Source organism: Streptopelia decaocto (assembly GCF_964273445.1).
Source record: "Streptopelia decaocto genome assembly, chromosome: 1".
NCBI classification, from domain to species: Eukaryota; Metazoa; Chordata; class Aves; order Columbiformes; family Columbidae; genus Streptopelia; species Streptopelia decaocto.
In genome coordinates, this window is record NC_138663.1 from 4,756,879 (window position 1) to 4,770,387 (window position 13,509).

Below are 13,509 nucleotides of genomic sequence, written 5' to 3' on the forward strand. Positions count from 1 at the left end.
GTCAACTTCTTGTTGTGGTCTCCTGAGGGAAGTGGACACTTGCACGAAGGCACTGACTGAAACCTGAGCTGCAGGCTGCCACTGCTGTGTCCATCCCAAACCTGACCTCCAGTTCCCACATCAGCGTTGGACCAGGGCTGGACCACAAACAAGACGGTTCTGCTGCTGCATCAGTCTACATTCACTTGGGCACCCAGCGTTACAAGCAGCACAAGCAGCTCTCCCTGAAGTATAAGCTCCCTTGTAGAGCCCTGACTGATGTGAATATTTTGTCTTTGTAATTAAGTCTTGATTTTCTTTGGTTTTAGAGTTGGGTCACTTATATTTTCCTCTGAAATCTAGCTCCCCCCCAAAAAATAAAGGAATTAATTTGAAATCTAGCTGCCCGCCAAAAAATAAAGGAATTAATTCCTTTCCTCTCCAGGCAAAGATCCATTCCCAGGACATGCTGTACTCACTGACAGTCCAGAAGGGGTTAAACATGAATGCCTGGGCTTAGTGTCACATCATTCACAGCAGTTCCCAGACGTCCTCTGTTATAAATTCAATCTGTCTTTAAACAGGTGCCACATCCCATGTGTGACTGGCATATACCCCAGAGGTTATATTTGTTTCTCCTGACACTGCAGAAGCAGCAAGGCTCTTACCGAGCAGGTCCTAATCTCACACCAAGCAGTATTTTGTATCACTAAATTCTGGGACTGAGCAGGGACCAAGAACATCCTAACAAAACCCTGAACAAGCAGCCTTGAGAGAGTGATGTTCCTCTGAATTTGAGCTTTGGGATAGCAAACATCTCTCAGGAGTGGTTTTGGTTAGTTGAACAGATAAGACAATCTCTCAGATTTCCTTCCATCATTTATTTCTGTGCCTTGTGTGTGCTTTGGTGTTAAGATGATTGGTTGTGACTGTAGAAAAGGCTCTGGAAAGCTAATCAGTTGGTGGTTCATTGCCATATAGGGCCATGAAGATATATAAACTACTTAAATGTCACTTCAATCTTGGGCTGGAGTCTTAAGCAGGATTTCAGATGAAAATGCTTTGTGCTGCCCCTCTGAACTGCATCCTTCACCACCAGTGGTCCTGCACAAATTAGGAAGAGTCCAATGCAATTTAAGGGTAACTGGGGACAAAAGATTCCCAAAGTGAATGACAGTATGTTTATTCTCCATAAACAGAGTTTCTTGAGTTAGTTCTGATCCAGGCTAGTCACTGCAGCATACCACTTTGTGGTCCAGGAGGCTGAGATAACACCAGTGTGGGCACATCTACACCCTGGCTGTGGCTGTGGCCTTTGCACATTATAAGATGCAGATTTTAAGAGTCGGTCTCTGCACAACCACCTCAATTAGTCTTGGATGCCATTATACTCCAATGCACCCCCACATTAATGTGAGGAAGGCAGATGAAATCTCTGGAGCCATTTCCCAAGTGGTTAACCTGAAGATCCATTTCCCTCATGCCACCTCATGTCCAAGATACTCCCTAACATCTAGGAGACTTTAGCAGTTTGCTAAGTATCTATATCTCAGCAAACCATCCTCATCGTGTGGAGGAAGGTGACAGATCCTTGTCTTACCTTGGTCTGGAACGTACAGAAGACATGAGTCAGGAATGGGTGCTCCCAAGCTAAGGAGAGGACTCTCTTCTCCACCATCGTACATTCAACATCATCATCCATCAGCACCACATCCTTCTTCAGGGCTTTCACAGCAAAATACTGGTCTGTGCTCTTCAGTTCAGCAAGGAACACCTAGAATGGAAACAGCTGCTCAGAAAGAGCAATGATCTTCTCTGAGAATAGAGAAGATCACTGGCAACACTGGCAAGGCTGGAAGCCGAGCTCTGGGGAATTCACTAGGGTAGGCCTTAACAAAGGTAGCATTTAGGGCCAAATTCCATCATTAAGACTTTGTAGACTTTGAGTTTGTTCCCCACACCCAGAATGGTTTTATGAAGCTGAACCTCAGGGAAGGATGAAGAAGGTCTTGGTGATTACAAGAGCAGGGACTACGTGCCTGCATGGACAAGACATGTCCGAAAACCAAACACTTCTGATAACAGAAACTATCTCTATGCAAATCCTCATGAGATACATTTCCTGTTTTCTAACTTTAAATAATAAAACATAGAATATTGCTTTGTCAACATGTGAAATGCAAATATCCTGCACCAGATCCTCAGCAGGTGTAAACTGATGTACACCAGTAGTTAGATGATCTATATCAGATATGAATTTCTCCCCTTCCTTCCATCATCTGAGCAGGCAGGATGGGACCCCCATGATTTTGCAAACTTCTCTGAGATGAGCAAAACACATCCCAAAGGAGTTAGCACCTCTCTCTATTTTTAATAGGCAGGAAAAGTGAGACAAGGAGCAGTAGAGAAGGGTTTTCTATACACTACAAGGCAATTAAGTCTCCAGTGGAAGGCAGTGCCAGCCCTGGTCTTTACACTAACAGCCTGTTGATGCTGTTTCCCATAGACTGAATAAATACATAAGATTCATCAAAAAGGCCTTTGAAGTTCTCTATCAGACACTATTTACTGAGTAAGCTCAGACATGTTTCAGCCCTGACAAAACTTTTATTTACTCTTTTGGCTACTGCTGCATTTCACTTTGTAGCACGAGACAGAGAGTAGAGCCTAGAGCCTCCCTCTGTCTCTGCAGTGAATAACCAGAAATGCTAACAGTGCTGATGCTGCAAACACCCTTTTTATGCACATTTCTGTGCCGGGCACTGCTCTCCTGGGGAAACTGGGAAATGCAATACATTTCTGACTTGTGCTGTGACTTCCAAGGTGCAGGTAGCAATGTCAGACATCATGCAGAGGGGACTTTCTTACGGGTCTGTCTCTCAAGCTCCCTGGTCCATGCAGAGCTGGAGAAACCCCTCAGGCTCTAATATCTGTACACCCTGTCCCCTCTATGGGGAAGTGAATCTTGCTCCAGGCAAATAAGGGCACCAGGAGCGACACCTACACAGGAAACTGGTGGGTGATGTTTGTTGCAGAAGGGCACGAAATAGCCCATCCTCTCCACACCCACATGGTGCACTGCAGAGAGATGCAGATGCTTGCAGGCTCGGAAAGTTCATGTTAATACAGGGGGCTGAAACAAGGTGCAGAATCTGCTTCCATGGAGGAATTCAAAACTTGACTAGACAAATCCCTGAGCAAGCTCATCTGATTAGACCTGTTTTGAGCAGCAGGTTGGATTAGACGAACTTCACATGTCCTTTCAACATAAATGTTTATGTGAGATCTATGCTCTTGAGTCCAGGTTAGTCTGGGTTGTGGATTTTGGGATATTCTGGCTTAGCTCTAACTGAGATGCCTCAGCTCTGTTTCCCATGCAGAGTGTAGATATGCCAAGTGTTTTCAAGTATGGAAAGCCAACATAGCAAATATGTCAGCAATTTAAGAACTGGCTGCAGCAATTCCTCCAGATCACTTAGAAAGCAAAAAGCAGCCCTTTGTTAACGCACAGTTTCCATCTTGGAAATGTTCGGGAATCTGAGCAAGGCGATACATAGTGATACTCATTCTCAGTATTGGCTGAGGAAACACAATGGTGAGTTTCTCTGAAATTACTTCACGCAGCTCTGCACTGGCACTGAATAACATGAGTCCCCTTCCAGGGGACATCTGCAAGAAGGAAGAACAATCTACAATTCATCAAGATTAATTAATCCACTGAAAACAGGTGGTTCTTGTTTCAGAAGCACAAATTCTTGGCTGTTGCAAAATTTGCTTCACGCTCCAGCACAGATCGGAGCTGGGAAAGAGCAGTTAGCATTCCCAGCTGGGGACCTACTGCTCTGGAGAGGGGAGGTGACCCACACTCGTCCTTTCAACTAATGCTTCCACCTCCCATGGAGCTGGCAAGCTGGCAAGAGGAGGACAGCACAGAGATTCTTTCCCACCGGCTCTCTGTGGACACCCAGACCCTCTCAACCTGTGTAGAAGGGGAAGTTGCAGTTTTACTTTGCTAGTTTCCTCTCCTGTCATGGGTTCTCATGAGACAACAGCTAACAAGATGGAGGAAAGGGCAAGGAAGACCTTTGTCTTAGTCAAGGAGAAGACTGAGTTCGAGATTCAGCCATGCCAGAGCAAGAGTTCTTTGAAGGCTTGGAGATGCTTATTCATAAGTGACGTTCAAACAATATGCTGTTTAGTGCCATAAAAAACTATATGCAGTGCTGTCTCAGCGCCCCGATGCTTACCTTGCCAAAACTGCCCTTCCCCAGCATCTTGTGCAGGACAAAATCTTCAATGGTTAGTTTTAGCTGCACTTGGTGCTCCTGCTGCTCCTGGGTGCGTTCTGCTGAGTCTGACTCTATCAGAGATTCCCCCTTCATTGTGCCCTCCACCGGAGCCTCCCAGGAGATACCCTGTGGCTCTGCAACACACATCACAGCATTGAAAGAATTATAGGACAAGAGGAAAATTATAGGACAAGAGGAAATGGCCTCAAGTTGTGCCAGGGGAGGTTTAGGCTGGATATTAGGAAAAAATTCTTCACAGAAAGGCTTGTCAGGCATTGGAACAGGCTGCCCAGGGAAGTGGTGGAGTCACCATCCCTGGAGGTGTTTAAAAGGTGTTTAGATGAGGTTCTTAGGGACACGGTTTAGCGCCAGAGTTAGGTTAGGTTATGGTTGAACCCAATGATCATGAAGGTCTCTTCCAACTGAAATGATCCTGTGATTCTATGAAATAAACCCCTGGAAAAGAGCAGAAAATCCCCAGAACACTTACAGGTATTGTGTTTAGAGTTTTAAAAGTGTATTTCAAGTAAATGGAAATGTGGTGGCCACATCTACTGATTAGACTTGCTCTACTCCCACATTGTTTTCTCTCCAGAGGAAATTTTACTCCAGTATAACTCCACCTTCAGTGGCATTACAAACTCCTCCATCTGTCTTTTTATTTTGTGGCAGAAAAACATGACCAAACCCTTCATTTCTGGCCTCCTGTGTTCTTCATTCCATCTTGCTGGTTGATTTTATGATTTGGTCCCATTTTTTCAAGGCGTTTTCAAGACCCTTGGAAAACCTGGCACGTGAAAAGATGGGACAGCACCTTCATTTCAGGTCCATGCTCTGGATGTGAAGCTCTGATCAAATACTCCAGCTGTCCTGGAGTGGAACTACTCAGTGTTTCTTCAATACTCCCTTCACTTGGATGTACATGAACTTTGAAGGGATCCTGTCCGTTACTGGATTTATCCCATGCATATTTGCTGTACTGTCCTAAATTGCTGAACAGCAAGAACACTATTTAGTAGACAAACAGACCCATATGTAAGCCAGATGTGAAACCATTTAGGGCTTTACTGATTCACATCATCATAGCCAGTTCTACTTGTTGAAAAGAAAGAAAACAACCACAGATGGGGACATCATTTATTTCCCCTGGGGGGCCAAAGGGCACTGTCCTCTTAGCTCAGATGGTATCAAAACCAACCTCTGAGACTTGGTAGCCTGGTGCTGCACAGGATCAAACCCAGAGCACTGGTATAATGTGGCTCTGCTGTGCTTTAGCCAGTGTCTTTTGACATTTTTCTCTAGGTTTGGTTTTGGGATATTATCTCCACACAGGAAAGTATTAACTTTCATTGAGAAAGCAGATGATGGTGTGGTCTGGCATCTCATCTTTACCCCTGGTTAGGGTTGGAGCTGAGGAGCAAGGACACTGTCCGAGTCCTTGCTAGGTTCAAGTATTGATTCACTTGTACTTTTTTCCCTCCGTTTTCTAGCAGATAAATCTTGTGCCATTGGAGATCTTTTGCAGTTACAGTACAGTGCTTGGAGAAGCACCATGAACCACAAAGCTGGTGGGGTTTTAAAATGAATTTTTATGTAGGCCACAAGAGTCTAATAAAAGACAGTGACATTTTTCCTCCTAATATTCAGAGTTCTCTGACCCAAGCACAAACCAGACAAACAAGGGATCCCCCCAAGAGACTGTAATTTTCATTTCAGGCCCCTGAGCCCCCAGTAGCTTTGTCCAAGGTCTGTTAATCACCACCCTACCCCAATTTCTCATTCAGCCTCCTAAACATCTGCTTTTGTAGCACAGATGGCTGTGACACCTGAATCAGCTTCTGGGTGAATGAAGTGGGAATTTGTCGATGGTTTTCAAAAGTACTGGATATCAACCCCCACACAAAAAAGTGAAATCAAAGAGAACTGGCCATGGTGATCAGCAGAACTTCCCAATCTCCTGTTCAGAGCTTGGTTGCTCTTTGAAATTCTCAGATTTTACAGTCTACAAGTCCCAAGAAGGGAATAAACACACTATTTATTGCCAGTGGAGGAATGAGGTGTGCTCAAGTGCTGGGTCACAAAGAGAGTTTAGAGTTTACCTCAATGAGTGGTGGTTGGTGCCTCATGCCACCAGATAATGGGATGTCATGGTGGAAGGGCAGGTTTATAGAGAAGGAAGGAACTAGGCTGGGATCCAAGATATCTGCTATGCCCAAGCAATGTGTCTTGGAAAAGTTGTTGATATCCTGGGATAAGAAAGGATATGTCCTGCTCTAGCCTGGAAAAATGCATGCAGGATTTATCACCTCCACCTAAACACGTACAAACAAAAAAATTATCAAAGACTGCCACTCCACATCACTAAGGGAAACTACCTTTTTTTCCTGTTGTAGATGCTGGCAATGCCTGAAGCGGTGTTACATCCTTCACAGGAACTGGGAAGCCAATTTCAAGAGGTCCATCCCTGGAGACCTGTTCAGTGTCACGCTGACAGCGAGCCTGGATTACAGAAAACAGCAAATGACTTCTGAGCCAAACGTCGTTATTCTGAGCTCATGGACATTGCGTCTTCTTGAGTGTGACTGTCACAGAAGCCAAGGTCTAGAAAAGGTCTTTGCTTATGAGAAAAGCATCTCTCTACCTAACTTTTAGAGGAACCCACAGCCTTCACTGAGTCTTCTGAGATATGTGTGGGTGTTAGTACTGCCAGTATAGAGATCCCCTATTTTGCACAGGGGTCTGAGTCCCTGGCTATCCACACAAAGGGCATTTTAGTTAACAACTTCCTTCCTAATAGCTCTCTTTGAAGAGAAATCTGGAAAAATGCCAGAAGCTGGATGATGTTGTGACCTCAACCCCGTACAGTGTCCACATATCACTCTGAAGAATTCCTTGTCCCAGGATGTTGTGGAGGGTAAGAGTTTGTCTGGATTCATGAGTGATGAGACAAAAGCATGAAAGATAAATCCTCTGAGGACTACTAAGACTGAAGTTATGGCTCAAGAAGTCCCCAAAGCCTAAGTTTCTGGAGATTAGAAAAGTGTTTTGTGGAAAGTGTCTACTGTTTACCCTCTTCACCTCTTAATGGTGACAGAAAGCATGCAGTGCAAGGAGCTGTAGGGAGACAGCAGGTAGGAAATAAAGAAGCAAGAGTAGAAAAAACTCATCTTTGGAGATTTGGTAGCACTACCTATCAAATAAATGTGAGAAATCTGCAGAGCTAAGCCTGGTAGAGAGCCCTTCAGGAAAGTATAGATGGAAAAATACCTGCTGTATAGATGATGATGTTGCCTTGGGATACTCAAGTAACCTAAGTATGGAAGACTGGGTACCTACAGATATTGTCCTTCTCTGAGGTTACTCAAGAGCTGAGAGGTGTCCTAACAATCCTGAATTTGAACTAATGTCTCTAAATTATTTTATGGGTTTGGTCTTGTGACAAACTACTTTTCCTTCTTTTTAATTAAATTTTCTGTCTTCATACACTGTTTATAGGACAGTAGTATCTAGATCCTCTCCTCAGGGACCATGTTTCTTCCTGAGAGTCCCTGATCTGGGGAGTTTCATTCCAAACAAATCACAGAGTCACAGGAGAAATTGCTAAGTGACAACCAAGCTCTCTCACTCTGCCTTGAACCATGTTACACAACCTCAGTTACAAAAAAAATGTTTTAATAACTACAGGATGAGATCCATCCAGGTCCTGTCCTCTATGCAGCGCAGTGAAGGTCAAGATAAAGACATGAGAAGAGTTCAGGCATGCAAAGCCATCTCCTCAGAATATTTTCCCTAACTCCAAAGATACGCATCTCAGAGATTTCCTGATTCAAAGGCAGTACTTTTCTATTAAGACAATTAATTATTCTATTAATCCTGAATGGATTTCCGCTCCATGAACACTGGTGATTGTCACTTGAACCCATGAAAACGATTGGCCTCCACAAATTGCTGCGATGAGTTTACCTGTTCCATGAAGGTCTCATTTCCTATTCTTGGTTTTCAACTTGTTACCCACAGTGCTGCACTCAATGCCCTTATTTCTTGCACTGAAACAAACACTGAATAATCAATCCTCCTTTCTCCAGGTCACTCACTGCTTAAAAGTATTTACCTGCTGGGTGCTCCCTATCATTGCCAGAGCTTCAGCCATTAGTTTCTGGTTGACTCCACAAAGGTTTGCTACTTTCGTCTGGCACTTGTGATGGACATTCATGCCACATGCTGAAAGAAAGAACAAGAGGTGTCAGGAGAACAAAGAATAGATACGCTGTAGAGGGTTTGACAGTAGGCTGGGCAGGAACATGAGCCAAGGTTGAAGATCAGCTGCATAAACAGCTCAAACTTGGGCACCGTTTATGTCTCATAAGATGTCACTCAGGTAGGGTTTTGGTTCTCTATGAAAACAAAGTTTTTTTAATATCTTCTTCTGGGCAAAAGGTCGTATTGCCACATCTGTCAGCCTTTGCTGACAGGCTACCAAAACTCCACAGTCTGTCAGTTCATAGGTAAACCATAATCACAGAACAGGATCTCCCTGTTAGTATAGGATTATGAAGATGATTTGGTCTGTTTGACAGTGAAAATAGAGTATGAAAGTCAATACCAGAAGTCATTTGGGAAGATCAAAGGCGGGCACTGAGATATTCTTTGCGTCTCTTGGAATGGACTCTTCAGTCTCATAGACCACATATCTTTCTATATGTTGACAGTGGTGTCCTTGGAGAATGATTCTCCTTAAAGAACAGTCCCTTTGACCATTCAACCACCTGGGATGCCATTTCATACAGGTCTCATAGACAAATGTGATCAATGAGATTTGTCTCTTTAGATTGCAACTCTCTAAAGACAACATCCCACTCCCACGCTCAGCTCTTGCCACAGACATCAGGAACTCACCATCACACTTCAGTCCTTGCCGTGCAAAGCCCCAGAGGAGAGTGCCGCAGTGCTCACAGAAAGTCGGGCTCTTGTAGTTGTAGACTTTGAAGCGGTGAGGCATGTCGATCTTGAACCGCTCTTTGTGGAACTGCAAGAGAAAAGTCATGTTGGCAATTCACTCCTTTCCATCTCAGCTCTGCACAGAAAACAACAGCCCCCAGATTTGTACCACGGAAGATGGGAAGCCTATTGCCCCTGTATCCTTGGGTGTGAATATCAAGAAGAAACTATTGATAACTATCATTCAGATATACAAAGCCAACAATTGATTTATAATATCTGTGCAGTTCAGTGGCAATTATGTAATCCCTGGGCTTGATTATCTGACCAGAGAGTTGCTTGCATCTCCGCTAGACACCCAGACTCCTTTAATGCTCAATGGAAAAACAGGAGTACTTCTAGTACTATTAATCAAGGGGCTATGGTTTCAAACTAAAAGAGGGGAAATTCAGGATGGACATGAGGAAGAAATTTTTGACACTGAGGGTGGTGAGAGCCTGGCCCAGGTTGCCCAGAGAGGTGGTGGATGAACCATCCCTGGAGACATCCCAGACCAGGCTGGACGGGGCTCTGAGCAACCTGAGCTGGTGAAGATGTCCCTGCTCATGGCAGGGGTGGCACTGGATGAGCTTTGAAGGTCCCTTCCAACCCAAACTATTCTGTGATTCTGTGATTCTATGATTCTATGATTTTAATCTCATACTGAAATGAATGCCTATATATGTTGCCATGAACCGCTCCTTGAAAGATCGTGTTATTCTTCTGTTAATAACCAGGGAATCAAAGATGATGACAAGATTGGATACATCTATCCTGGAGATGTAAGAAGGCAAGTGAGAGGAATCTCATCTCTAGAGACTGTAAGATGAGAACAGGAGCCAGAGTGGGACTGGAAGCAAACAGAAGCTGTGGGACACAATTAAGAGAAAGGGGATAGTCCTATTAAGAGTTAAAGTTTCACATTTGCCCACCAAAAAAGAAGGTTTATTATAAACTGATATGAGAAAAACAAAATAAACAATAGTGGAGATGCTAGATCTTCCACTGACTGTTTGGAAATTTCAGATAACACAGAGTGGGATGTTAAAGTACTGCTCTAAAAATTGTGTGACATCCTGCCTAGCATCCAACAGTGAAGAACTTCCTCCAGTAAATCTCCACCTCATGTCCATGACTTACCTCTGAGCAATGCTTCATATAATACGTTAGAAAAATGTCAGTCCTGATTCAGCAACTGCTTAGTCAGTGGCTGCATTTGAGTAAATTGCAAGTGGGAGGTAATGAAACCACTGGGAACGTGAAAAACAAAAGGCGCAGATCAGATCACACAGCTCTTAGTTCAATAGAACTTTTTGCTTTTAGTTCAATAGCACCTTTTGCTACATCAGAAATTGTTTCACAGTGATGTAGGAGAGATTGGAATGATGCTCAGGTTTTTTTAGAAGCAGATAAATAATAATACATACCATTGTTTCTCTGCTATTGACTGCTGATCCTGTACATTTGGCTATTACTTTATCGATGCACTTCTTGTGAATGGCAGCATTACATTCTGAAAGAACAAGTATGTCATGGTATTAAAAAAATAATGCCTTAAGAAAAGATCAAGTGAAAAATGACAGTAGCAACAACAAAAATTTTCTTACGTCTGCATTGATAGCCTTGTTTATTCAGACCCCTGAAACAAACAGAGAAATGGTTAATTCTGAATTTTCTGAAAGCCTCCACAGAAGAAAGGACAGCAACATTTATGAAAGAAACAGAATAAAATAGCTTTGTTTTCTTGTCAGTCTTTATAGTGCTTTTCTAATCTAAATATCTTCATTCAGTATAACTGTGGAGTGTTTTTCTTTGGTTTTCACAGCCTTTTCAGCACATGCTCACATTCCAAATTTCACAATATCCAAATAGCAAACTTGGCTGATGGAAAACATCTGTGGATTTGGCCCAAGACAAAAATATTCATAAAAAATAAACTAAAAAATGAAGTGAATTTTCACAGTTGGAATTACAACTGCGAACCACATCCTTGAAGTGGTGCAATAACTCTAGATGTAAGATGCCAAGGGTCCAGTCCTGCTGCCTTTCCTGAAAGCAGGAGCACAGATATTCACCGGAGAAGCAGAACTGGTCCCTAGAGTTAAACGGGGAAAAAGCGCAGATCTGTTTTCATTTACCAGACAAACTCGTGACAGACAGAGCAGAAGGTGGGTTGTGGGAAGAAGGTGGCCGTGAACTCGTGACACTTGACATTGTGGATTTTGGCCTGTTTGATGGCTCCCCTGCGCTGGTGCAAGGAGAAGAAGCCTTCATTCTCACAGTCAGATAGGTCCTTTGCATCTGGGGGGAAAGGGAACAGAAGATTTATTAGGGTACCCTACCTTGATGAGGCACCTCGAGAAAACGTAGCTGCCAAAATACTAAGTGCTTGAAGCTGATGATTTACTCATTTGAATGAATATTTTTAAGAAATACAGTTTTATGAAACCTACACAAGGCTTCTCTGGATTTTTTTTTATCTACCATTCTTACAGGGACACTAAAATGACTTTAAAATTGGGACTCTTATCTTCCTTGAATATTCATAATGCTGCTTTTGAAACATAGACCAGAAAATTGCCAAGGATAAATAATTTGCAGTTAAACATAAAATTCTAAATTTGTATAGCACTGAAGAACCATGCCTTAAAAAAATAAGAAATTACATTAAAATTGATAATTATGTGTGCACACAAACACAAATATGTATATATGCATATGTGGGCATTTAATTGAAGCTTTTTTGTGTGCATGTACATGTGTGTGTGCAAGCACATATATATGTTCCTAGGATATTATTTTTCTTATCTTTCCATGTCAACAACTGATTTGCTGTTTGCTGTGTCTAAACCATTATTCACAGTTCACGTTTAAACTTTTTAGAACGGCAAACAAACCAATTCTGACTACACATGCACATGCTCATGCACATGGGCACTTATATATGTTACTTGTGTCTACAAATCTAGATGTGCACACAATACCTCACTCTCAATCTGTGTTTTGATTTACTTATGCATAACACAGCAAGTTATACAGGTATTCTGTGGAAACTGGCCTCCTGTGTGATCTGATGCTGATCTTGCTATTTGTAATATATACACAGCTTGTGTTTTCTATGCTTTGTCCTTGCTGATATCTTACAACGTACAAGGAGGCAACAATAGTCTATTCTATAATAAAGGCAGGAATGGATTAAGGAGATATCAGTATGGACATGCTATTAGTTGCTTTCAGTACTTTTGTGTTTCTATAAATGGAAGGTCCTTCTAGATACCTACACCTTAGAGTTTCACCCCACATCTGTGAAAGGCAGCAAGAACTTTGTCATCAAAGACAGAAGACTGAGCACTGTATCGCAGCACATTTTCTTCAATAAAGCAAAATGCATTTCACATGGACATCAAACTCTGCAGGTGGGATTTTGTTCCCAGTGGAGACATGATAATGGTTTTACATCCCCTGTTCAGTGTGACTAAGCTGCTGGCATGTCCCTGGAGATCAAGTTGGAGCAGACGATGGATCTCAGTGAATGACTCAGCTCACCTTGCTGCACAAACATGCATTTGATCAGATGAATCACTCTCTAGGTTCTTTTCCTGTTTTGCCTAGATTGCTCTTGATCTTAAAAGCCCAACTAACATGTATACTGAGGTGTTGTCAACTGTAAATTGTATCCCGATCTTTACATCTGCACTATAATGCACATCACAGCACACGTTGCATGTACGTGTACAAGTAGAATTACTTCAGAGTGAGCTGACTCCTTATGTATCTATTCTGTCTTACTTAGCATAATGAAAAAGTATACAATTTCGGTGGTAAAATGGACAAAAATCTGCCTTACAAACCACAGAGAAATAATCAATCTTCATCCCCCACTATGCAATAAAAATTGTTTTTCTGGAGTGCTCATTTTAAACCCTGTGCTGGTTTAACTGAAAATGAGTTAATTTTCTTCATGTAGTTAAAAACCCTTCTTTTTCATAACTAACATTGACATAATTTGGACTTAGTTTGAGACAAGAAGATAACACCCCAGCACAGAGTTAATGTTTTTAATTGCTCTGGTCTGAGAGCCAAGGACATTCTGAGCTCTGCCCACAGATGTGAGGCATCGAGGAAGGGGGGATGGATGGGGCAGAACTTGAATGACATCCAGACTGATCAAGTAGAATATTCCATCCCATTAGCATCATGCTTCATATTTGAAGAAAGTCGGGATCTTCCAGTCTCTCTTGTGGTCTCTTTGCTCTCAGAGACC

The 13,509-nt window shown here is 42.6% G+C and overlaps 1 protein-coding gene across 2 annotated transcripts in view; it reads right to left on the bottom strand.

Moving 5' to 3' along the window:
- Positions 1-13,509, bottom strand: part of PRKCQ (protein kinase C theta) — a 66,656-nt gene that overhangs the window by 23,791 nt on the left and 29,356 nt on the right. Inside the window, exons 7-14 of one of the 2 annotated variants that reach the window (XM_082043668.1) lie at positions 11,384-11,546; positions 10,853-10,884; positions 10,673-10,758; positions 9,165-9,294; positions 8,380-8,489; positions 6,644-6,767; positions 4,227-4,402; positions 1,580-1,753 (exon numbers count right to left, since the gene is read on the bottom strand). In XM_082043668.1, the coding sequence (XP_081899794.1) occupies positions 1,580-1,753; positions 4,227-4,402; positions 6,644-6,767; positions 8,380-8,489; positions 9,165-9,294; positions 10,673-10,758; positions 10,853-10,884; positions 11,384-11,546 (995 nt within the window). The remainder of the gene's footprint in view (positions 1-1,579; positions 1,754-4,226; positions 4,403-6,643; positions 6,768-8,379; positions 8,490-9,164; positions 9,295-10,672; positions 10,759-10,852; positions 10,885-11,383; positions 11,547-13,509) is intronic. The other variant, XM_082043669.1, reaches the window with a different exon arrangement.